This window comes from Entelurus aequoreus, linkage group LG11, assembly GCF_033978785.1.
Source record: "Entelurus aequoreus isolate RoL-2023_Sb linkage group LG11, RoL_Eaeq_v1.1, whole genome shotgun sequence".
NCBI classification, from domain to species: domain Eukaryota; kingdom Metazoa; phylum Chordata; class Actinopteri; order Syngnathiformes; family Syngnathidae; genus Entelurus; species Entelurus aequoreus.
Genome location: NC_084741.1, coordinates 66,483,058 through 66,508,602, shown reverse-complemented (window position 1 = coordinate 66,508,602; position 25,545 = coordinate 66,483,058). Strand labels below are relative to the sequence as shown.

General features: G+C 39.9%; 1 protein-coding gene across 4 annotated transcripts in view; it reads right to left on the bottom strand.

Moving 5' to 3' along the window:
* The window catches only part of pex5 (peroxisomal biogenesis factor 5), a 31,868-nt gene extending 7,115 nt beyond the window's left edge, over positions 1-24,753 (bottom strand). The window contains exons 1-13 of one of the 4 annotated variants that reach the window (XM_062063838.1): positions 24,457-24,753; positions 11,738-11,896; positions 11,617-11,655; positions 11,426-11,543; positions 11,198-11,344; positions 5,738-5,822; positions 5,272-5,362; positions 4,963-5,085; positions 3,061-3,174; positions 2,715-2,798; positions 2,363-2,482; positions 2,125-2,268; positions 1,973-2,043 (exon numbers count right to left, since the gene is read on the bottom strand). In XM_062063838.1, the coding sequence (XP_061919822.1) occupies positions 1,973-2,043; positions 2,125-2,268; positions 2,363-2,482; positions 2,715-2,798; positions 3,061-3,174; positions 4,963-5,085; positions 5,272-5,362; positions 5,738-5,822; positions 11,198-11,344; positions 11,426-11,543; positions 11,617-11,655; positions 11,738-11,851 (1,250 nt within the window). In that variant the 5' untranslated portion in view covers positions 11,852-11,896; positions 24,457-24,753. Of the gene's footprint in view, positions 1-1,972; positions 2,044-2,124; positions 2,269-2,362; positions 2,483-2,714; positions 2,799-3,060; positions 3,175-4,962; positions 5,086-5,271; positions 5,363-5,737; positions 5,823-11,197; positions 11,345-11,425; positions 11,544-11,616; positions 11,656-11,737; positions 11,897-17,841; positions 17,982-24,456 lie in introns of those variants that run through there. The other 3 variants (XM_062063839.1, XM_062063841.1, XM_062063842.1) reach the window with 3 other exon arrangements.
* Between the last annotated feature and the right edge of the window lie 792 nt (positions 24,754-25,545).

Genomic DNA, 25,545 nt, shown 5'->3' with positions numbered 1-25,545 from the left:
AATAACGTCAAAATAATGCCAGGTCCAAAAGCATTGGCATGAACAGCTGTGACTGCAGGCAACTTCCTAAAGTAGTTTCTACAGCCTTTCTAACTCCACAAGATGGCAGCACAGATGCATGTCAGCATCCAGAAGCTTTTGCCAGCAGGGGTTTAGTAAGGCTGTTACACACTTGAAGATTTTGTAAAAATATATATATTTTTTCTGTTAAAGACCCCACACATAAAGACAAAAAAATCAAGTTGATCTTTGTGTGTGTGGTGTGCTCCGATAATATCAACACAGCACAGCACACACGCGACTTTTCTGTCCCATCATGGAGCCAGACTCTCGTCTTCGAAGCCCGAAATGTTGTGAACAAACAAGGGGCTGGGCGTATCGAACAAAATATAGATAGTATCAATACCAAGGTTGGTTTTGGTATCGTAGCGATACTAGCGTGGTGGGATTGATATTTTTGTTGTAGTTTCTCTTTTGTACGTCCAGCAAATTACTCTATTTTTCTCACAGAGTTTATTCGACTTCAGCGTCTCTTCTAGTCTGTCAGTGCAAACAGTGTTATTTAGTGGTTTGGTTTACACTTTAAAGTTCATAATTTTGTAACATTGTTACTTTTTTGCTATTTGGACTTTTTTTCCTCAAACAATTGTGTGTAGTACGATTGAAAATGGATAATTTATATATTATTGAATTGTTTTAAATTGTTGCATGTAGTTATAAAAATAGTTTTATTTGCAGAACATATTTTTCCTGTGTTCTCATAATCATAATCAAAAAAATGCAGGCAAATTCAAAAATGGATTCAATAATCATGACGTTTCAAATCAAAACGTGTCGGTATCAGTATCGGCGATACAAGCCCTGTATTTACTTGGTATCTAATCAATAGTATTACACACAGCTAGTGATCTAACAAAATGGTAGAAGAAGCTTCATAACAAATTACAACCAACCACCGTGGCAAGGTGCGGAAAAATAGGCAATATATAAAAGGACGTAGGAGAGGAGAGAATGATGATGATCATGGGACTGTTTTTGAAAAACTAAAATAGTCCCTAATTTAAAAAAAAAAGGTAATAGAGACAGCGTGCACACAGACTTTAATCCACTGAGCGAGCTATTGGTGAGTATGTTCTCAACAAAATAGCTAAAACGCTTTTTTTAGCTTCCTGATTGGTTACTTTCTGTACTACGTCACAATTCACGGAGCGATGACTCAATGCGTCTGCGTTCCCTACAGATATGAAGAGTTTTGGACGGCCGACCCGTTTTGGAGCCAAATATAGGGACCAATACACTCTTTACACACCCCAGACCACAAAACAATATTGAAACACATACAATAATCAGGCATTTTGCGGTCTTTGGTCAGAAGGATGAAAATGGGAGCAGAAACAGCCCTATTGTCTTTATGTGTGTACCCCGCTTAAGATAATTACTAATGATGTCAGTGTTTGGAGGGGGCTCTCTAGCAGTCGCTTAAGTCGCATGGAGGGAGAAGCGCCTCTGGCTTTAGCCAATGTACCTCTCAAGAGCTTTAAAATGTTGGTTGCGCTACTTAAATGTTGGGGTCAACTCATACAGTTCTTCACACATTCCTCAGTGGAATAATGCTGGCTGAGCAGTTTGCTCCAATGTTGGTTTTGTTGATGTTGTGTTGTGCAATAAAGTTGTTAATAAATGACAATGTCCACTAGTATCAATATGTTACCCTACTTTCTCACGCAATCCAAACCATTATTGAAGTTTAAAAAATGGACTTGTTTTGATGAGTTTTCACATAAAGTAAAATATAACATCACAAGCTATAATTAGAGCATTTAATGCAGATGTATCCCAACTTTTTTCCACCGAAGGCCACATAAAGAAAAATGTAATAAGGAGGTTTAATATTTAATAATTTATCCTAGTACTAAGGAATTAAATGTATTTTACTGTATGCAAAATGCCACTTAAAATTGCAGTGTATAACCTGCGGAGGGCGCTGATGGCAGCAAATTCTTGTTCGTTTTCTGCTTGACAAGTACCCAGATACTGCCAAGCCTGCAAAAATAAAAAAATAAAAAAAACATCAGTGGCAGTCTCACAAATGCTTTCTGTTAGAGGATGCTTTCAGATTCTCACCAGCTGGTTTTCTGGTTCTTTCTGCACTGCACTTTCAAAAAAGCGCACGGCACCAGGGATGTCCCCGGCCTCCATCCTCTTCACACCCTCTGTCAGAGGGTCCTGGTGTGTCAAGTAAGGGTTGTCCTCTTCAAACTGGTAGCCCTGACAGGAAGGACAGAGAGAGGAGGCTTTAGACATATTGGGGTTAAATAATGTGCATGCAATAACTAAATAAAAGGTCTGAAGTGAGTTTTACCTTGTCGTAAGACGAGCTCAGTAGCTGATCGAAGTCTGAGAGCCAGGGATGACTCTCTGCGTCCCGCTTGGCCATCTCCTCCCACTCCTGCTGCAGCTTCTCCCAAAAATCCACATCGCTCTGATAAAATGACAGTAAATCATTACTGAGGCAAACCGAGAAGGCACACATGGTCCTCATCTTTAAAACTGATTTATGAGGAAGAGAGGAGGAGGAGGAGGAGGAGGAGGAATTTCCCTATGTCTGCTTGTGACATAATTCATTTTCAAATCTTGCAGTTTTCCAATCGGCCTTCTGTTCCGTTTCCTATCCCTGCATCCAATTAGCACTCTGTGGTTTGGCTTTGTCTCACCTCCACTGCGGCTTTGGCTTGGTGGAAATCAGGTCCCGATGCGGTGAACTGGTCCACCCAGGCTTCGGCTGACTCCTCCGACACCTGAGTAAGAAGCCAGCAATGACACAATTGGTTGCTTGGAGTCTGCTAAGTCAACTTGGAAATGGGGATGTGTGGAGGGGGCAGTAAATCAGGAAAAATATAATGGAAAGTGAATGAAAAGATGGAAGAGATGAAACAGAGAAAAGGCTAATACAACTGTCCCTAATGATGTCGCCTATTTCTCCTTTATAGTATGTGTCCGTCTAAATAATGTGTGCAACAAGACAAGAGCCTATCGCTGGCACGACCACAGCCGTCCTACCTGCCTGACGACCTTGGCCCACTGCTGTGCCTGCTTAGCTTTAGCTTTCTCAAGGGTCTCCTTCTTTTCTGTGGATTCCAAGGGAAGACTCCCTCCCCCTGTTTCCGTCAGGAACTACGGCGAGGAGGCGGGGTGATTAAGGGGGTTATTGTGGGAGTTTATATAAAAGGGTGGGAGTAGAGAGGAGGAGGGCGGATGAATGGTGGTGGTTGTTAATTAACGGGACGGCACGTTGGAAGGGTCAAAAGTGGGAAGAGTACATGGAAAAGTTAGAGCACCCTGGTTATGAGCAGGTACTCCTCACACACACACATGCACAATAAAGCCCAATGAGCCTATTTCTCGCAGTGAAAGAACATCAAAATATCATACAACAATTGACAAAAATAAAGACAACCAGCCAAACCACATTCTGTTTGATCTGGGACTTTTTTTCTCTGCAGAGATTTGAAGGGGAATACCGTGGAAGTTTAGCATCAGTCTTTCTCAAGGAAACAGCACAGTAAAAATACAACATTTAACAAAAGTGAGTACACATCTCCCTTACCAGCAAAAAAATGATGACAGTTTACACCTTATTCTCAAGGGACAAAACTATCCAGATAAAACTTCAGAGTAGTCCGTTTCACTGAAAATTACTTAACAATACTGTTAAACTAGTCAGTTGGGGGATAATTGTATCTAGTCTACAGTCAAGCATGACTGGAGGGTGCATGAGTACTGCCACCACTGGTGCTTTATTGAGTAAAAACAGGAATTCCAACTTGTACTAGGATTTTGTGAAGTACAACATGAATCCACTCTTCGGAAAAAAGGCTGCATGGCAGTTTTCCAACATAAGGTGCCAAAAAAACACCTTTAAAATGTTAAGTGTCTGGCTGAGGAAGTTAAACGTGAAGGTGATGGAGTGGAAGTTTGTCCACTCCATCCGCTTTGTCCTAAAGCGGATAGAAAAAGGGTGGAAGAGTTCAAGGTTCTAACGTCCACCTGCTCCACCAGGGATGTCATCATGGAGGAATGGAAGAGGATTTCAATAACAACTTGTGCAGGTCTAGTGAATGTCACGCCCAAGAGGATTAAAGCAGTGCTGGATAACAATGGTGCTCATACTAAATATCTACATAATTTGGACATACACTACCGTTCAAAAGTTTGGGGTCACCCAAACAATTTTGTGGAATAGCCTTCATTTCTAAGAACAAGAATAGACTGTCGAGTTTCAGATGAAAGTTTTCTTTTTCTGGCCATTTTGAGCGTTTAATTGACCCCACAAATGTGATGCTCCAGAAACTCAATCTGCTCAAAGGAAGGTCAGTTTTGTAGCTTCTGTAACGAGCTAAACTGTTTTCAGATGTGTGAACATGATTGCACAAGGGTTTTCTAATCATCAATTAGCCTTCTGAGCCAATGAGCAAACACATTGTACCATTAGACCACTGGAGTGATAGTTGCTGGAAATGGGCCTCTATACACCTATGTAGATATTGCACCAAAAACCAGACATTTGCAGCTAGAATAGTCATTTACCACATTAGTAATGTATAGAGTGTATTTCTTTAAAGTTAAGACTAGTTTAAAGTTATCTTCATTGAAAAGTACAGTGCTTTTCCTTCAAAAATAAGGACTTTTCAATGTGACCCCAAACTTTTGAACGGTAGTGTATATACCGTGTTATGTACTCTTTCTTGTCCTTGAGAAGATATCATAAAATGGTTGCTGGGAGGCGTGTATTCACTTTTGTGAGATACCATAGTTGACTTTGAAAGACCAGCTAGTATACGTTAGATGCTACAGCGCAGCCTCACGATTCATATTACAGGAGTAGTAAATACATTTGGTGGAAAGTATTACAGCAAGGGAGAGATCCGCCAGAAGCACCTCATCCTCAAGGGGACAGCGTACCTGGTTGAGGTTGGAAGCCCAGTGGTTAGCCTCCTCGGCCTGAACTTTATCTTTGAGCTGTTTGTCTGTCCTGTTCTCCACTGTCACACTGCCCTCGCCAATTTGCCTAATGAACCGCAGGAACTACACACCAATGGAAAACAAAACAAGAAAAAAAAAAAGCGATACAAATAAAAATTACCATTTGTAGTTCAATAAAATTCGAACTTGGAAGCAACAATAAAAGGAATGGAGAGAAAGAGTACAGTGATAGGTGTGGCATGAACGGGGATAGGATGGCTGGCGGGTTGACAGGAAATTGTTACTCACCTCTGTGTTTTGTAACTTTGGATCGTCGACCTTTGCCACAAGCTCATTAGCTGTCTGTTTCAACTCCTCTCCTGGCTGGTACTCCTTTGTCCTGTTCAATTAACACGTCTAGTCTTTAAACAAAGGTTTGGTCTTTTTTATAAAAGCAAGACTGTCCAAACCATGAAAAAGTAATTGGCGGACACTTTGATGTTATTAAATATTTTTTTTAATTTTGGAAAAAGGCTAATAAAACTGTATTTGTATGTATTTTTATATAATATATCTTTATATAGTCGTCATTAGTATCAACATTTAATTTTTCTCTCTTTACATTATGCACTTGGCAACATTTTGTGTTAGTTTTTTTGGTCTAATCTGATTTTTTTTAATGTACCAATTGCTCAAAAAACACATTTGACACCTCTACTTTAGAGAATGATAGCATCTTAACAATAACACTTTTATGTCCTCTTTTTTTCCTTACCACTCATTCTCCTTGTCTCCAAAGTCTCCCAGCCACAGCTTCTCCTCAGACTTCTCCAAATATTCCTCAGCCCACCGTCCAGGATCTGAAAGAGAAAATAAAACACATCAGGGGAACACACATTAAGATCCCTCCTCCCTTACACTGTAGAAAAATAGTGGCGACATAAAGATTTATGACGACCTCACAGCACCAATAGTCAGATAGTATTAATACATATACTGCTATTTCCCCATACAGCAGCCTGGAGGTGTTTACTGCACAAGTACGAGGTGCCTATCAGGGGTAAATTATGTCAAAATAACATAAGAGAATAATACAAATAAATCAGAGAATATATTATTCAAAGATAAATTACAAAATTGGAATTAATGGTATCATTCTGTATAGGATTCTGGTGTGATTATTTTTTTTTTTTTCCACTTCCTTTTTCTTTTTGAGTCAGTGACAGCAGTTTTTTCACCAGCATGCTCCACCATGCTGTGCTGGTGATGAGGTTAAGATGTCTACTGTCAGTACGTGTCCATGCACTAAATTAGTGTGATTTCACAAATAGTTTGGCTCTAAATAAACATCCTACAAACCATTGAAACACTTTTATCCGATTGTGTTCGGTTTTTGAAAAGTCGGACAAACACCTGGCTTATGCGATTGAAAACCTGATCTCTCTCTTCTCTGACATGTGCCAGTCTCTACAAGAAAGCAGGTACCATTTAATCAAAGCAGGCAACAACTGGAATTAAGAGGATACTTTATTTGCTTCACAAATTAAAAGAACTGAATATTTTGAAGCGCATCAATGGGGAAAAAAAAGAAACAGAAGGTAACTAAGGCAATGGAGAATGCGGCTTCATTCAGACTACCGAACAAAAACGAATGAACGAGGAAGAGAAGCATGCATATAGTAAAGGCAAAAAAGTGAAGTGTACACAAACCTCTTCACGCTGCATTTGTGCACTCCAAACTGTTTAGTAACAACTCTGTATTCCACACAACTGGAGAGCTTGTCCACAGTAATAGCAACCCACCAACACTCTGGAGCGGTATCGGGGCACAAATAGTCTTTTCCTTCGGATTTAAAACTCTTACCAATCTACAGAGCCTTTTGAATGAACTCAGAGACATTGTAAAGTTTTATTTCCATGATTCTCCATCCGAAAATTCCTTTTGAAACAACTCTCTTTCGCGCCAGTCTTCCTCGGCGTCAGACCAGCATTTGCTCCGACACCTACTTGGTAGCATACTTGCCAACCTTGAGACCTCCGAATTCAGGAGATGGGAGGGGGGCGCAGGGTTTGGTGGTAGCGGGGGTATATATTGTAGCCCGGAAGAGTTAGGGCTGCAGGGGATTCTGGGTATTTGTTCTGTTTTGTTGATGTTGTGTTACGGTGCGGATGTTCTCCCGAAATGTGTTTGTCATTCTTGTTTGGTGTGGGTTCACAGTGTGGCGCATATTTGTAACAGTGTTAAAGTTGTTTATACGGCTACCCTCAGTGTGACCTGTATGGCTGTTGACCAAGTATGTCTTGCAGTCACATACGTGTGACTGTAGAAGCCACAAACAACATGTGACTGGGCCGGCACGCTGTGTGTATGCAGAAAAAGCGGACGCGACGACAGGTTGTAGAGGACGCTAAAGGCAGTGCAATCACGGCACGCCCTCAATAATGTTGTCCGGGTGAAAATCGGGAGAAATTCGGGAGAATGGTTGCCTCGGGAGACTTTTGAAAGGGGCACTGAAATTCGGGAGTTTCCCGGAAAAATCGTGAGGGTTGGCATGTATGCTTGGTAGTAGCGTTGTGTTCGTTGCGCAATCTATGATAATTTCTTCAACAACAGGCTGAATAAGTGTACGTTATATGACGCATAAATAACCAACTGAGAACGTGCCTGGTATGTTAACGTAACATATTATGGTAAGAGTCATTCAAATAACTATAACATACAGAACATGCTATACGTTTACCAAACAATATGTCACTCCTAATCGCTAAATCCCATGAAATCTTATACATCTAGTGGGTGTCTGTTTCCTTACAGCAGGGGTCTCAAACACGCGGCCTGCGGGCCAATTGCGCCCCGCGAGTCGTTATTTTGCTGCCCCCACCGTAATATGAAAGTTTAATGGTAGTGCAGCCCGCGAGTTTTAAATGAATGGCGCTTGACAGCGTTGTGTGCGGAGCTGAAGGAATCTACCAATCACGGTGTGGCAAGGGCGTGCCGTTATGGCACTGCCTTAAGTGTCCTCTAGAAACTGTCTCCGCATCATCTTTTTCTCCATACTAACAGCGTGCCGGCCCAGACACATGTTGTATGAGGCTTCTGCAGACACACGCAAGTTATTGCAAGACATACTTGAGGAACAGTCATACATGTCACACTGAGGGTGGTCATATTTTATTTAATTTATTTTTTAACACTGTTACAAATATGCGCCACACTGTGAACCCACACAAAACAAGAATGACAAACACATTTCGGGAGAATATCCACACCTAAACACAACATAAACACAACAGAACAAATACCCAGAATCCTTTGCAGCCCTAACTCTTCCGGGCTACAAAAACACCCCCGGTACCCCCAACCCCGCCTCCTCCCAACCCCGCCCACCTCAACCCCCCCACACACACCTCAACCCCCCCCATCTCCCGAATTCGGAGGTCTCAAGGTTGGCAAGTATGCATTGACGTCACTTGCGTGATGCAAGCAGAGAAACATTTTGCCGCTTTTCCACGACACCCGCACACGCTCTTCCTCCCTCCCTCCCTGCCTCCCTCGCTCGCCCGCCTGCTCGCTCCCGCCCCCGTTGTAAACAGTCCGGGCGGGGAAGACGAGCACTCCGCCGAAGGACCGAGCGACAATACAAAACTGTGGTGCACTGGACCCCAGCGCTGGGCGAATCAGACGTGTAACACGTTAGTGGTGATGTTAGCCCGTTCGGGGCTAATTGTGCTACCGTAACTGTAAACTCCACCGTGAGCCGCTCCCCTCCCCCTTCCCGTTGGCTCCAGACAGAGACGATTTTTGATGCAATATTTCTTTAGATGAGCACAGGGGCACCCCGACGTGTCTTATTTCATTTAATTTAATTTCATTTTTATTTATCTCCTTCATTGATGTGCATCTTTGATCGATAGACAATTATACCTCAATTATTCAATTATACATTTACACACCATAGCCTGAGAAGGAGCAGGATGAAGAAAAATCTTATATTTTTCTGCCCCCTTCAAGAAGGGGGCATAATACGTAGTCTTACTTAATGATATCATATAAACCAACAATTACATCCAAATATAACGAAAAACAAAAAAACACACAAAAAAACACACGTGCAAAACTTCATGATGTACAAACCGAACAAAAAAAACAAAATAAGTAATATACACCTCACAGGATGATACAAAACAAATACAAAACCAGGCAAAAAATAAGTAAAATAATAAATATAAAGCAAAATGTAAACACTTATGGCTGTCCATATGATCTTATTCTTCTGTCTTTAAATATTTTTTCAATTGGAATATATTTTTACAATCTTTTATCTCATTGTAAAGAGAATTCCATAGTTTAACCCCCACCACTGATATGCACATTTGTTTTAAAGTTGTCCTTGAATACTGATGTTGGAAATTACCTTTTCTTCTATGCTCTTCATTCTCAGAAATGATGACAAACATTTTTTGTAAATTTGCTGGTAATGTTTTACTTTTAGCCTTAAACATGACACATAATGTTTGTAACTTTACTAGCTCCTGTAATTTCAATAAACCCAAATTAATAAATAATATGTTAGTGTGTTCTAAGTAATCTACTTTATGAATAATCCTTATAACTCTTTTCTGTAGTTGATACAGAGAAAGTTGCGGTGCATAAGGAATACAATTTGAAACGTCATTATACAACTAGACATGCTGAGGAGTATGCAAAATACCAGGGAGATGAGAGAGTGAACCGGGTTGCAAATTTCTCTGTCTACTGAGGCAACAAGATTTCGTCAAGAAAGCAAGCGAAAAGAACGATGCAGCAGTCAAAGCTAGCTACATGGTGAGTGAGATGGTTGCTAGGGCGGGAAAGCCATTCAAAGAAGGAGAATTCATTAAAAAGTGCATGTTAGATTTTTTTCAAGAAATCTTTTCTTGCGGCCCAGCCTCACCCAGTTTCTGCATCCAGTGGCCCCCAGGTAAATTGAGTTTGAGACCCCTGATATATATATATATATACACATCTAGGTATATGCAACTCCTTGTTAATTGACAGCATTGACAGCGTCATAGCTGTTTCCAAAACAGCTATGATATCAGTATATTGTTACATACAGTACAGGCCAAATATTTGGACACACCTTCTCATTCAATGCGTTTTCTTTATTTTCATAACCATTTACATTGTAGATTGTCACTGAAGGCATCAAAACTATGAATGAACACATGTGGAGTTATGTATTTAACAAAAAAAGGTGAGATAACTGAAAACATGTTTCACATTCTAAGCCACCCTTTGCTCTGATTACTGCTTCGCACACTCTTGGCATTCTCCTTCAAGACTGTTGGAAAACCATTTTAGGTGACTACCTCTTGAAGCTCATCGAGAGAATGCCAAGCATATGTAAAGCAGTAATCAGAGAAAAAGGGTGGCTATTTTGAAGAAACTAGAATATAAAACATGTTTTCAGTTATTTCACCTTTTTTTGTTAAGTACCGTAATTTCCGGACTATAAGCCGCACCTGACTATAAGCCGCACCAGCTAAATTTAGGGGAAAATACAGATTGCTCCATATATAAGCCGCACCCGACTATAAGCCGCAGGGTTTTGATGTGTAATTACCGTAGTATATAGGGGTTCCTGCTACCACGGAGGGGATTGTCGGGACAGAGATGACTGTTTGGGAACGCAAAGCGTCTCATTTATTAACAATAAATCTTTCAATCATTCAATCAAACTTTCACATCATTGACATGGCGAACAGCATTCGTGCAGAGTACAAATAATACAACGCTGCAAAGTAATACAAAGTGCTCGCCTGTACGTTATCAAAATAACCAGCCTACCGGTATATGAAAAGTCAGTCTTTAATCATTGTGTCATCGTCTTCCTCCTGCGTACTAAAACCACCCAAATCCTCTTCATCTGTGTCGGAGAAGAACAGGCCGTAAATAAGCCGCACCCTTGTATAAGCCGCAGGGACCAGAACGAGGGGAAAAAGTAGCGGCTTATAGTCCGGAAATTACGGTACATAACTCCACATGTGTTCATTCACAGTTTTGATGCGAAGGTGTGTCCAAACTTTTGGCCTGTACTGTATGTAGTTTGTATAGCATATGACCAGGATGGAATAACAACGTAAGTTCATCCTAAACACAGTAGAGATTTGCAATAGTAACGCATGATAAGCAATTATGTATGGTTATCTATAAAATGTGTATTGACTGTGAGAAAGGGTGTTTTAAAACTACCTGCAGCCTCAGCAATGAATTCTTTTGTCCAGTCGGCATCCGCTGCGTCGCCGAGTGCGATGAGGCCCGGGGTTGATGCCGACTCTGAGCCTGAGACGAACTCTGCTGCCCAGGCACCTGAGAGAGCCAGGGCTGCCACATCTGGAGCTGAAGCATACAAAGAAGAAAAACCACTGGAGACATCTGTGAGGTTAATTTGATGATTAAAGAGAGGAGTAAGAGAGGTACCTCTCTGTGGAGCTTGTCTGTAGCTTTGTTGGTCGATCTGCTGCATCTCCTCCAACAGCTGACCCATGTCAAATGTCTGTGGGTGGCGTGGGGGAGCCTGGAGAAACTCATTGACAAGCTGGAACCCCAAAACACACCTTAGTACTGGCTTAAATCACTAAACTAGCAAAACTGAAAATATGAGCGCTCACCTCTTCCTCAGTGGCAATTTCAATGGAAGTTGGGGGAATCTAGCATGAAAAATGCTAACATTAGCCTTTTCATTTTATTCATAAACTAACTTTAAAATTAGGGAGAAAAAAAGAAGCTCACTGTAGGTGTGGAGCGGTGTCGCCATGCCCCGCCTTCCGTGGTCATGTGACCGGTCAACTTCATGAGGGGATTGGCGCCACCGCATTCTGCCTCCACCAACTCTCGCATCGCCATGGCAACACAAGAATGAAGCAAACCCAACGAGGCCACCTGAAATATCTGAAAGGAAAGAAAAATAGATAAATTCATCAGTTTTCATCAGTATAGAAAATAAGTAATTTGTTTTATTGTGTTGGGCCATTACATTGACAGTCACTGTCATACATACAACATAAACAGGTTATCCTGAGAATGACCATTTTAATATCTTATATAAAAACTATAATCTGATGAACATGTTTTTAGACATCCTCTAACAGCGGAAAGGCCAAGCGAGGTGAAACTTGTGCCCCAGATATCTGATGCCACATAACCATGCTAAAGCTCCATCTGCTGTTTTCCATGCGATTTCTTTGCTCGGCTGAACCATGAATAATGAGACTGGAACGAGCCAGAACACACAGGCATGCTCCGCCAGTTGAGATATATGGATGGATATTTGCCTCTGAAAATACCTTTTTGGACAGCAACAGAGGCCAAATTTTAAAGCTTCGGTTTTTACTCAGCATCACAAGCAACAATGCAAAGCTAAACAAAACATACTGTGTAACAACATACATCTTAACTGAATATACAACATAACACAGTGTTGAATATGGATGCAACGATTGTACATTTTGACTGTACGATTATAGTCTGAGTAGTAATCACGGTTTCATAATTATCACATTTCACATAACATTTCAGAAAAACACTGTAAGTAATTACAGTTCGTCACTATACCTATACACCTATGAGTGTAAGTTAAAACTCTACTTTGCAAAGCGAAAGCCATTTATCAACAACACCCTGAAACGCCTCGGCTTAGCTGGGCCCGAGCTCATCTAAAATGGACTGATGCAAATGGAAAAGGGTTCTGTGGTCTCACGAGTCCACATTTCAAATTGTTTTTGGAAACTGTGGAAGTCGTCGTGTCCTCCGGACCAAAGAAGAAAAGAACAATCCGGACTGTTATAGACGCAAAGTTCAAAAGCCAGCATCTGTGATGGTATGGGGGTGAATTAGTGCCCAAGGCATGGGTAACTTACACATCTGTGAAGGCACCATTAATGCTGAAAGGTACATACAGGTTTTGGAGCAACATATGTTGCCATCCAAGCAACGTTATCAAGGACGACCCTGTTTATTTCAGCAAGACAACGCCAAGCCACGTGTTACAACAGCGTGGCTTCGTAGTAAAAGAGTGTGGATACTAGACTGGCCTGCCTGTAGTCCATACCTGTCTCCCATTGAAAATGTGTGGCGCATTATGAAGCATAAAATACCACAACAGAGACCCCGGACTATTGAACAACTTAAGCTGTACATCAAGCAAGAATGGGAAATAATTCCACCTGAAAAGCTTCAAAAACTGATCTCTTCAGTACCAAACGTTTACTGAGTGTTGTTAAAAGGAAAGGCCATGTGGTAAAAATGCCCTTGTGACAACTTTTTTGCAATGTGTTGCTGCCATTAAATTCTAAATTCATGATTATTTGCAAAAAAAACAACAAGTTTCTCATTTGAACCTTAAATATCTTGTGAGTGGATTCCATTGAATAAGTTGAAAAATTATTTGCAAATCATTGTATTCTGTTATTATTTACGATTTACACAACGTGCCAACTTCACTGGTTTTGGGTTTTGTAAAGTATTTGAATATTAATATAAGATTAAGATTACCTTTGTTAATCCCCCGGGGAAAATATCGTCATCGACTGTCATCCATGCTTATTTATTCATTTTTAATATTTCATTTGATCCTGTTTTAATAACTGGAATGTAAATAATTAGATTTCATGGTATGGTCATGTTGTTCTACAAGCTCTTGTTATGTTAGTGTTTTACACTTGCTTATTAACTTAAAATGCCCATAGTTTGTTCAACACAGACAGGAAGAAAAACTTAACATAAAATGGTCACTGAAGAAGCCTTTGAGGAGTACCTGTAGCTGTTTGTTTACACTGAACTGACTAAGCTAAGATACTGATTGTAAGTGATAGATAGTGTTTTCAATTCTCAATTAAGTAACTTACCACTAACATAATTTAACCGTTATTATGTCTTACATGTAAAGCTGGGTGGCGGTCCCACAAATGCTGCACCATATTGGACGTTTTAGACCCTTTAGCTGCAATGTTCTTTTGGCAGGTTAAGGCAAATGGGTCTTAAATGGCTTCTTGGTAAATTTTTAAAGTACCCGAAATGTTTCCACATTGCCGACTTCAGCTTTTCAGTTTTTTGCTTTGTCCTACTGCCGTTTCTAAACTAATCTAGCATATTAGCGTGTCTCTAGATAGGTGCATATAAACTTGATGTTCGTTTATAGCGAATGAGGAGGACTGAAAAACACGATATAGTGGAGCCTTTGCAATTGAATAACTAAGACGTTTTTAATCATGGTTAATGTTAAAACCGGTTATTTGTTGCTTCCCTACTGTAGAACAGGGGTCAACAAGGTTTCCCAGGCCAAAGACCCCCAAATTGATGGAGAACAGATGGAGCGGGGACCCCCTACTTCAATATCTTGTATGAAAATTAGGGCTGTCAAATCATTAAATCACGTGATTAATCACAAAAAAGCATTGCATTAATCATGTATAAACGAAGATTAATCACGCAATTTATTTTTGAGCACACATGTTTCTTTACCTTAACCGTGGGTGTATATCTGAAAAGCAGCGCGGGTTGAGTGAGGAGACTAAGGGCCTGGTTTACTAAGATTCAAATATCGCGTTCTACAGCGTGTGCAAAAATAAATTGCATGTACTACGAGTGGAGGTGTTGCGTGTGATCTACTAACACTACGTGTTTGAGTTTGAGTTTATTTGGAACATGCAAACATACAACATGATACATCACAATTTCCAGTTTCTCTTTTCAACATGTTCGAAAAGGAGTAGGAAGAAGCAGAGCTTATTCAATCCTACCCCCTTTCTTTTACATAACAGTTGCTAAAACTTTTGTTCACTTCCTGTTCTCAATTTATTCACAATATACTCCATAAGTAATCACAATAAAAATAAATAAATAAATAATAATTGGTGAAGTAAGTTATACTTCTTATGATGAGATAAGAAAGATTATTTTGAGAATGAAAGAATAGTGTGCAATTGAAACGTGGTGCAGACCGCCCTATTTAAATGAGAATTTTAAATAAAACTATTGACCAAAATATAGACAAGCAGCCAAACCACATTCTGTTTGATTTGGGAATTTTTCTCTGTCGAGGTCTGAAGGGGAATACCATGAGCCTTTCTCAAGAAAACGCCACAGTAAAAAAACATCTAACACAAGTGAGTACATCTCTCACTTATCAGCAAACATTGACAGTTTACGCTCTCTTCTCAAGGGACAATACTATCCAGATAAAACTTCAGAGTAGTCAGTTTCACTGAAAATGACATAACACAGCCAATACTGTCATACCAGTCATCCATCCATCCATTTTCTACCGCTTATTCCCTTCGGGGTCGCGGGGGGGCGCTGGAGCCTATCTCAGCTACAATCGGGCGGAAGGAGGGGTACACCCTGGACAAGTCGCCACCTCATCACAGGGCCAACACAGATAGACAGACAACATTCCGTCAGTAGGGAGATAATTGTGTCTAGTCTACAGTCAAGCATGACTAGAGTGTGCGTGATTGCTGCCACCACTGGTGAGCTGTGAGTTCATTGAGGAAAAACATTAATTCCAATTTATACTGGGATTTTGCGACGCGCTACGTGATTCCCACTTTTAGGAAAATAGGCCGCATGACAGTTTTCCAATATGATAAGGTGCCTAAACACACCTTTAAAATCTTGAGTGTCTGGCTGAGGAAGCTGGCAGTGAAAGTGATGGAGTGGAAGTTTGTATCCTCAGGGACTGAACCCAGATGAAGGTGATGGAGTGGAAGTTTGTATCCTCAGGGACTGAACCCAGATGAAGGTGATGGAGTGGAAGTGGAAGCTCATGTGACTGGCTTGCTCATTATTTCTCAAAATGGCTTGGGAATCTCCGTGAGCTTGATCCTATTTTGATCTTATCGCTTTACTCGCAAATTTTGTAAGTCTTTTGGTGTCATAACTCCGATATATGACAATAGCTTCAATATAGAGGCAACTTTTTTTCCATTCTACTGGTACTTTAACTCATTTAATCATTAAACACAAAAACCTATTGCAATAATCATGTATAAACACAAATTAATAACACCAATTTTGAGCAAACATGCTAATTCACCTTAACTGTGGGTGTATATCTGAAAAGTGGCGCAGTTGAGTGAGCAGACTGAAGGACTGATTTATTAAGAATCCAAATACCACGTGCTGGACAGCGTGTGCTAAAAAATATATGTGTGTACTAGGGGTGGAAGTGTTGCATGTTATCTACTAACACTGCATGTGCAATTGAAAAAGTTGTGCAGACCCCCTTATTTAAATGAGGATATAGCATGCATACGGGGATTTTACTACGGAGACGGAGACCTGCGTGCAATGTGTTGGACCAGCAGCACACATCTATAATCTGTAACAATCGCAATCTAGACAACAGACATTTGCATTCTGAAACTTAATTCTGTGCGTGAGACTGTGGACCGCATCACCAGCGCATTTGTGCGTCAGGAATGACTCAAATGCAAAAAAAATACACAATGAAAGATCTAGAAGATATACAAAACCCAAAACCAGTGAAGTTGGCACGTTGTGTAAATCGTAAATAAAAACAGAATACAATGATTTGCAAATCCTTTTGAACCTATATGCAATTGAATAGTCTGCAAAGACAAATACTTACCGTTCTAACTGGAAAACGTTATTTTTTGCAAATATTAGCTCATTTGGAGTGTAAAAGTGTTCTGTGGTCTGACGAGTCTACATTTCAAATGTTTTTTGGAAACTGTGGATGTTGTGTCCTCCAGATTCCAGAACAAAGAAGAAAAGAACCATCCGGATTTTTATAGGCGCAAAGTTGAAAAGCCAGCATCTGTGATGGTATGGGGGTGTATTAGTGCCTAAAGCATGGATAACTTACACATCTGTGAAGGCACCATTAATGCTGAAAGGTACATACACGTTTTGGAACAACATATGTTGCCATCCAATTAACGTTACCATGGACGCCCCTGCTTATTTCAGCAAGAGAATGCCAAGCCACGTGTTACAACAGCATGGCTTCATAGTAAAAGAGTGCGGTTACTAGACTGGCCTGCCTGTAGTCCAGACCTGTCTCCCATTGAAAATGTGTGGCGCAATATGAAGCCAAAATACCACAACGGAGACCCCGGACTGTTGAACAACTTAAGCTGTACATCAAGCAAGAATGGGAAGTAATTCCACCTAAAAAGCTTCAAAAATTGGTCTCCTCAGTTCCCAAACGTTTACTGAATGTTGTTAAAAGGAAAGGCCATGTAACACAGTGGTAAAAATACCCCGTGACCACTTTTTTGCAATGTGTTGCTGCCATTAAATTCTAATTTAATGATTATTTGCAAAAAAATTCAAAATGAAGTTTCTCAGTTTGAACATTAAATATCTTGTCTTTGCAGTGTATTCAATTTAATATAAGTTAAAAGCGGTAGAAAATGGATGGATGGATGAAAATGATTTGCAAATCATTGTATTCGGTTTTTATTTACGAATTACACAACGTGCCAACTTCACTGGTTTTGGGGTTTGTAGATAAAATCCCACTGATTTAGTTACTTTACACTGTGTTCCTGTTAATGATATACATAATCTTAAATAACTTAAGTATCAGAAGTAGCGATATTTTCATTTGAGAATTGATATTAGCGCATAAAGATCTGATATCGACGCTATCTATATTTCAGTATCGATCCGCACATCACTAGCTCCGAGATAGTAAAATCAAGTATTAGTGTTGATACTTAAAATAAATGATTGGTGTATCGTAATTATCATAATTTATGCCGTTAGTGTAATTATCATAATCATAATTAAAACATCCACAAAGCAGTTCTCCAATACATCCCAGTGACCCACATTCACACCTTATAGTTTCAACAACAATCCTCTCTTACCTAATCTGCTTCCCCAACGCACGCGGAGATGAGTTCTAATTTCCAAAATGAACTGTCAGGAATACAAATAAATCACATGTGCAAAATTCTTCTCTCCTGCAAGCACATAAAGCATTGCACAGGGCAGCCCATCTTCTGTTATCAATTACACAGTCAGGCTGTAAATGCGAGGCAAATTTACATGGCTGCGATATGATGATCAGGATCGATGTAAGAGGATTAGACATTAGTATTCTCTCATCACAGGCGTTGTCCACAACATTAGAGACAATACAAGAGTGGAATAACATAATCTGCCTTTTTGAGGATAATAATCATGCTCTCTTTTGTTGACACATGAGGGGGACCACATATTGGAACATGTTGACTAACATTTCTGCAACCACAATAATGAGCATCCATTTAAATTAATAATACAAAGCTGAGCATTATCATATATTGTTGAAATTGGACCTTATTCGGTCACCATGACGACCAGGAAGCCCACACACACCAACAGATATTTCATATAGAGTATAATATGGAATATGGAATTCTCCCTTCACTTAGTCTTATTTTGTATATCCCTGAGAACCAGTGTCCTCTGCAGTAGACTAGTGTTGTACCGGTACCAAAATGTATTTCGATACTTTTCACAAAAAAAGGGACCACAAAAAATGGCATTATTGGCTTTATTTTAACAAACAATCTTACAGTACATTAAACATATGTTTCTTATTGCAAGTTTGTCCTTAAATAAAATAGTGAACATACAAGACAAGTTGTCTTTTATTAGGAAGTAAGCAAACAAAGGCTCATAATTTAGCTGCTGACATATGCAGTAACATATTGTGTCATTTTCCATTCTATTATTTTGTCAACATTATTAAGGACAAGTGGTAGAAATTTAATTATTAATCTACTTGTTCATTCACTGTTAATTTCTGCTTACTTTCTCTTTTAACATGTTGTTAGGATGCTTTACATTAGTTTTGGATCAATGGTTCTTAACCTGGGTTCGATCGAACCCTAGGGGTTCGGTCAGTCTGCCTCAGGGGTTCGGCGGAGCCTCCTCAGGGGTTCGGCGGAGCCTCCGCCGCGGAAGTCCAGACACACCCGACTCATCGTGTAAATAAAAACTTCTCCCTATCGGCGTATTATGGATACCCTCAAACAATGTTCCTTCTAAAAGTGGAGCACATGTGAGAACACCTGTCCCAAACCTGACTAAATAAATGAAATGTTTTATTATTATAATGAAATGACAGCTGCCATTTCCATGAGATTATTTTCTAATATAAGTGTTTTGGCCCACTTACAATGACAATAACAAAAATTATTGTTTTTCGTGAGCTGTGTACTAGTATTGTATGTCTGGGTGGAAAACGAAGAAAAGGAACAGACTTTGCTGTGAAAATAAATAAGTAATTTTATTTTACCATTTAAAATGACATGAGAGTGGCACTTACCAAAGTGAAGCCACGCATATCTGAACTGGTCTCTCAAAGGCAGTGGTTCTTAACCTTGTTGGAGGTACCAAACCCCACCAGTTTCATATGCGCATTCACCGAACCCTTCTTTAGTGAAAAATAAAATGTAGGTTTTTTTTCAAATTCAAGACGAAGTTATATGTTTTTGGTAACACTTTAGTATGGGGAACATACAGTTGTGTTCAAAATAATAGCAGTCCCACATCACTAGCAAGATAAATCACTGTTTTTGTTAGAATTTCCACTTCTACACTGCAAGTAAGTTTCTAGAAGGTTTAGTAAAGGTATAGAAAACCAACAGACCCAACAGGCATGACGTGCATGCTGCTGATTCTGTGAAACGGAATCATTTACTGAAAGGGGCGTGTTCAAAAAAATAGCAGTGCTGCGTTCCATCATTGATTATGTGTAAAAAAATATGTTAAACAAGTGGCCCTTATTTTAGGATCAAGGCAACTGACGCTGCATATGCTGGCTGTGCATTTGTCCTTGGAAAAACAGAGTAAAATGGGTCGTTGAAGACACTGTTCAGAAGAAGAGCATTCTTTGATTAAGAATTTAATAAAAGAGGGGAAATCCTGTAAAGAAGTGCAGAAAATAATAGACTGTTCAGCTAAAATGATATCAAACGCTTTAAAATGTAAGCCAAAACCAAAAAGGCGAGGCAGAAATAGAAAATCGACTATTGGAATGGATCGGAGAATAACCAAAATGGCAAAGGCTCAGCCAATGATCAGCTCCAGGAGGATCAAAAAAGATCTAAAATGGCCTGTGAGTACTGTAACAATCAGACCGTCTATGTGAAGCCAAGCTAGCAGCAAGAAACCCCCGCAAAGTCCCATTGTTTAAAAAAAAGACGTGTGCTGAAGCGGTTACAATTTGTCAAAAAACACATTGACTGACCTAAAAAGAAATGGCGTAATATTTGAGGACTGATGAGAGTAAGATTGTTCATTTTGGGTCTAAGGGCCACAGACAGTTTGGGGGATGTTTCTCGTACTACAGTGTTGGTCCTATTCATTGCATTCCAGGGATCGTGGATCAGTTTGAGTACATCAGAATCCTGGAAGAAGTCATGTTGTTGTATGCTGAAGAGGAAATGCCCTTGAAATGGGTGTTTCAACAAGACAATGACCCCAAACACACCAGCAAGCGAGTAAAATCATGGTTCCAGACAAACAGAATTCAAGTAATGGAGTGGCCAGCACAATCCCCGAACCTTAATCCCATTGAAAACTTGTGGGCTGACATAAACAATGCTGTTCATGAAGCAAAACCAAAAAATGCAGAGGAATTGTGGAACGTAGTACAATTGTCCTGGGCTGCAATACCTGTCGACTCCATGTGCCACAGATGTGAAGCAGTTATCAGAAACCGTGGTTATGCAACTAAATTATAGTTAATAATTCTAAGAAAAGTTGAATCTGCAAGCCTTTCTTAGTTTATACAGTACATTTGAGTTTTGTAAAGAAAGATGCCAACACTGCTATTTTTTTGTTTTATATTTCTTGACTTTCTGTAAAATATTGTCAAATTAAATTACTTTTTTCCAATTTTCTGGCTTTGAAATAGAATGTGCAGTCTCCCCAATGCATTTGTGTTCATTTAAATACAATTTATTTGAAGAATTTTGAGGTTTACTCACCTTTTTAAACACACTGCTATTATTATGAACATAACTGTATACTAAGTAACAAAGACTTAATTTAGAGTTTTTTGGACAATATAGGGGAACATATTCTAAGTAACAAAGACTTAATTTAGAGTTATTTGGTTAGGGTTAGGGTTAGGGCTATAATGAGGCCATGCCGAATAAGGCATTAATAAGTACTTAATAATGACTAGTTAAGAGTCAATATGTTACTAATTTGCATGTTAATAAGCAACTAATTAATGGTGAATATGTTCCCCATACTAAAGTGTTACCATGTTTTTATACTGGTGCACAAAATGAACCGTGCATGAAAATCACCTTGTTCAAAGAACAAAACCAACACAGTGCATAAACTCACAACAAATTACACACCTGCAAATCAGTCTGACTTCTGCTGTTGCCGTATCCCTAATACGCCGATAGGGAGAAGGTTGTATTTACACGATGAGTCGGGTGTGTCTTGACCTCCGCCGAACCCCTGAGCCCGACTCACCGAACCCCTAGGGTTCGATCGAACCCAGGTTAAGAACCACTGCTCAAAGGCAACAGCAGAAGTCAAACTGATTTGCAGGTGTGTAATTTGTTGTGAGTTCATGCACTGTGTTGATTTGTTCTTTGAACAAGGTGAAACTGGTGGGGTTCGGTACCTCCAACAAGGTTAAGAACCACTGGTTTAGATCAGACCTGGGTAAATTAAGGCTCGGGGGCCACATGCGGCCCGTTAAGCTTTTCAATCTGGGCCGCCGGACATTCCCAAATATTTTTTTTAGATCTTTAAGATGGAAAGTGTATCTGCCATTATGATGTGCAGTGATGTTTTCTAATGACCGTAAGTCTTGAACTAAACAAAGTATTTCAATGGTTGGAATCTGCGCTTTTGCATGATATTTTAGTGACTAGTGTTGACCTGATACCAATATTATTTCGATACTTTTCGGTACTTTTCAATACTTTTCTAAATAAAGGGGACCTGAAAAAATTGCATTATTGGCTTTATTTTAACAAAAAATCTTAGGGTGTGGCGGATCGGTACTTTTCAGCGGCGGTGTGGTACCAAATATGATTCATTAGTATCGCGGTACCATACTAATACCCGTATACCGTACAACCCTCCTAGTTACTATGGTAATCTACGTCACAGTAGCTCAGACGATGCACCAAGCAGTGTGGGTGGGGAGCGTTTCCACAGAGTGTTTCCAGAGCCTGAAATTCGGGTGTCAGGGATAGACGCGGAAGGAGATTTTTACAAGAAAGTTCTAAAGCTTAGTGATATATCAAATTTATCAGATTGTAGGTGGAGGATTATAAATACCTCGGTGTACACATCGACAACAAGCTGAATGGGTCAAAACACGCTGAGGCACTCTACAAGAAGGGACAGAGCCGCCTCTACTTCCTCAGGAGGCGAGGATCCTTCAACGTCTGTACAAAGATGTTGAGGATGTTCTACGAGTCGGTGGTGGCGGGCGCCTTCTTGTACGCCGTGGCCTGCTGGGGCAGCGGGCTGAGAGCGAGGGGCGCAAACAGACTGGACAAGTTGGTAGAAAAGGCCAGTAACGTGGTGGGAGTGGGGCTAGACTCTCTGGCGGTGGTGTCAGAGAGGAGAAGTCTAGCAAAGCTCCTAACTAGGGATGTCCGATAATGGCTTTTTGCCGATATCCGATATTCCGATATTGTCCAACTCTTTAATTACCGATACCGATATCAACCGATACCGATATCAACCGATATATGCAGTCGTAGAATTAACACATTATTATTCCTAATTTGGACAACCATGTATGGTGAAGATAAGGTACTTTTTTAAAAAAAATAATAAAACAAGATAACTAAATTAAAAACATTTTCTTGAATAAAAAAGAAAGTAAAACAATATAAAAACAGTTACATAGAAACTAGTAATTAATGAAAATGAGTAAAATTAACTGTTAAAGGTTAGTACTATTAGTGGACCAGCAGCACGCACAATCATGTGTGCTTACGGACTGTATCCCTTGCAGACTGTATTGATATATATTGATATATAATGTAGGAACCAGAATATTGATAACAGAAAGAAATGGGGGGAGGGAGGTTTTTTGGGTTGGTGCACTAATTGTAAGTGTATCTTGTGTTTTTTATGTTGATTTAATAAAAAAACAAAATAAAAAAAATAAAAAACGATACAGATAATAAAAAAAACGATACCGATAATTTCCGATATTACATTTTAACGCATTTATCGGCCGATAATATCGGCCTCCCTACTCCTAACCATTATGGACAACACCTCCCACCCACTACACTCCGACCTTGCGGGGAGAATGAGCATGTTCAGTGGAAGGCTCAGACTCCCAAAATGCAACACGGAACGACACAGGAGGTCCTTCATACCGACAGCCATCAGACTGTATAATGCATATGTTCCTTGACTGCACTTAAATGAAGAGTATATGTAGAATATATTTATATATTATATATATAATATCCATCCATTTTCTACCGCTTATTCCCTTTGGGGTCGCGAGGGGCGCTGAATCCTATCTCAGCTACAATCGGGCGGAAGGCGGGGTACACCCTGGACAAGTCGCCTATTTATTATTATTACTGTCTATTGTGAGCAAACTGTGGTGCTGAATTTCCCCCACGGATCCATAAAGTATTTTCTATTCTATTCTATTCCATTCTAGATGTTTTTTGTTTTTTTACCCTTCGCGTTCATATTTCGCTGTGTTTGTTGCATTTTTGTTGTATTTGGCTTGATTGTAAAATATGTCGATTGAGTGTCATATGTTCTCAATATTCAGGGTTTTATCGTTCATATAAAAAAAATGAAATTCCACTCCGTTTTTAAGGCGGTCTGTCATAACATTTTTAGCATTCGATCAGACTTTATTGTGAGGTTTTGAATTAGTTTTCCTAAAAATAGATATACCGGCCCCTAGACACATTTTTTTCTCTAAATTTGGGCCCCGGGTCAAAATAATTGCCCAGGCCTGGTTTAGATGATACCACAAATTTGGGTGTCAATCCGATTGTCAGGTGTTCCTAATGAATTGTCTAAGTGCTTTACAAATAGGCCAAGGTTACACCTGTCTGTTTATACACCACTGACCCATTGACTGTTAAGTTGTTGTTTCACCTTTAATCCTCATACATTTACTTTAATGTATGTATAATATATAACATATTCCACAGTATTTGTTCTTCACCTGTGCGCACAGTGTTGATTGTCATGTGTTACAACTGACTGGTAGGCAGTGATTAATAAACACAGTGCATTTACCCAGACACACAAAAAAATAAGTTTGTTGTAATGGAATATTATTGCTTATTTTAAGTATACAGAACGCAGAATGTTTGAGAAACAAGCCTGTAAGAACATCCAGCCATAGCAAGCGAGCTGAATGCTAGCTAGCTTAGCCAACTAGCTTGCTAAAGCCAGCGGTGGTGAAGAAGACAGCACGCCGCTTAAGACGCAAGAAGAGACGGCTGGCATGGCGTGCACCTCACCGCTGATCGAATCCCGTTGGTTGTCCCTCCACTACAGTCTGTCCACTTCCACTGCTCTCACAATCGAAACGTTGACGCTGTCAGACTGCCATCTCCCACGGGGGGGAAAAAAATCAAAAGTAATCAGCCGTCGTGTGTTAGCGCCTTTATTTACCTTCCTCCTCCATGTTCCAATCACACTAACGTTGCACGCTACTCTGACACCAAGAAGAAGCGCTCCTTAATCAACTGCTGGGTGATATTCTCGAACGGTCTTTACGTACGCTCACTGGCGCTTGAGTAAAGGAGTTACGTAAACAATATTAAGCGTAGAAAATCAAAGTTCAAAAGTTGCCACTATTTTTAAAAACAACCAGCGAATAAACAATGATGCTTTTTAATTAACCAACTCGTGTTATCATTGGTGGTTTTTTTATATTCTAATGAAAACGTTATCAGTCGTTAAGCGCAATGTGGCGTTACGCAAATTTATCAGGCATTGAGCAATCACGTGACCACGTGACTTCTTTGTTTACTAATTGACCGCAGTCGTTTATTACATCCGAAAACAAAATGGAAGGACGTAATATTCTTGTCAGTATTAAAAAAAAAACTTTACTACTTTGTTACTCCGCCATCAAAAATTATTTCCTTTGAGACTTTTATTATTAATCATAATAATTATGGATTAGATTTTATATCACGCTTTACTATTATTAGATACTCAAAGCACTCACAGAGAAGTTGGAACCCATCATTCATTCACACTTGGTGGTGGTAAGCTACATTTGTAGCCACAGCTGCCCAGTGTGAGCAGCACCGGGGGCAAGGGTGAAGTGTCCTGCCCAAGGACACAACGGCAGCGATTTGGATGTCAAGAGGCGGGGAGCGAACCTGCAACCCTCAGGTTTCTGGCACGGCCGCTCTACACACTACGCCATACCGCCGTAGTAGATTGCACAGTACAGTACCTATTCCGTACAATTGGCCACTAAATGGTAACACCCAAAGTTTTTCAACTTGTTTAAGTCGGGGTCCACTTAAATCAATTCATGGTAATCCTGCAATATATGCTTGGCAGAACAATAGTAAGTACAACAGTACAATCTA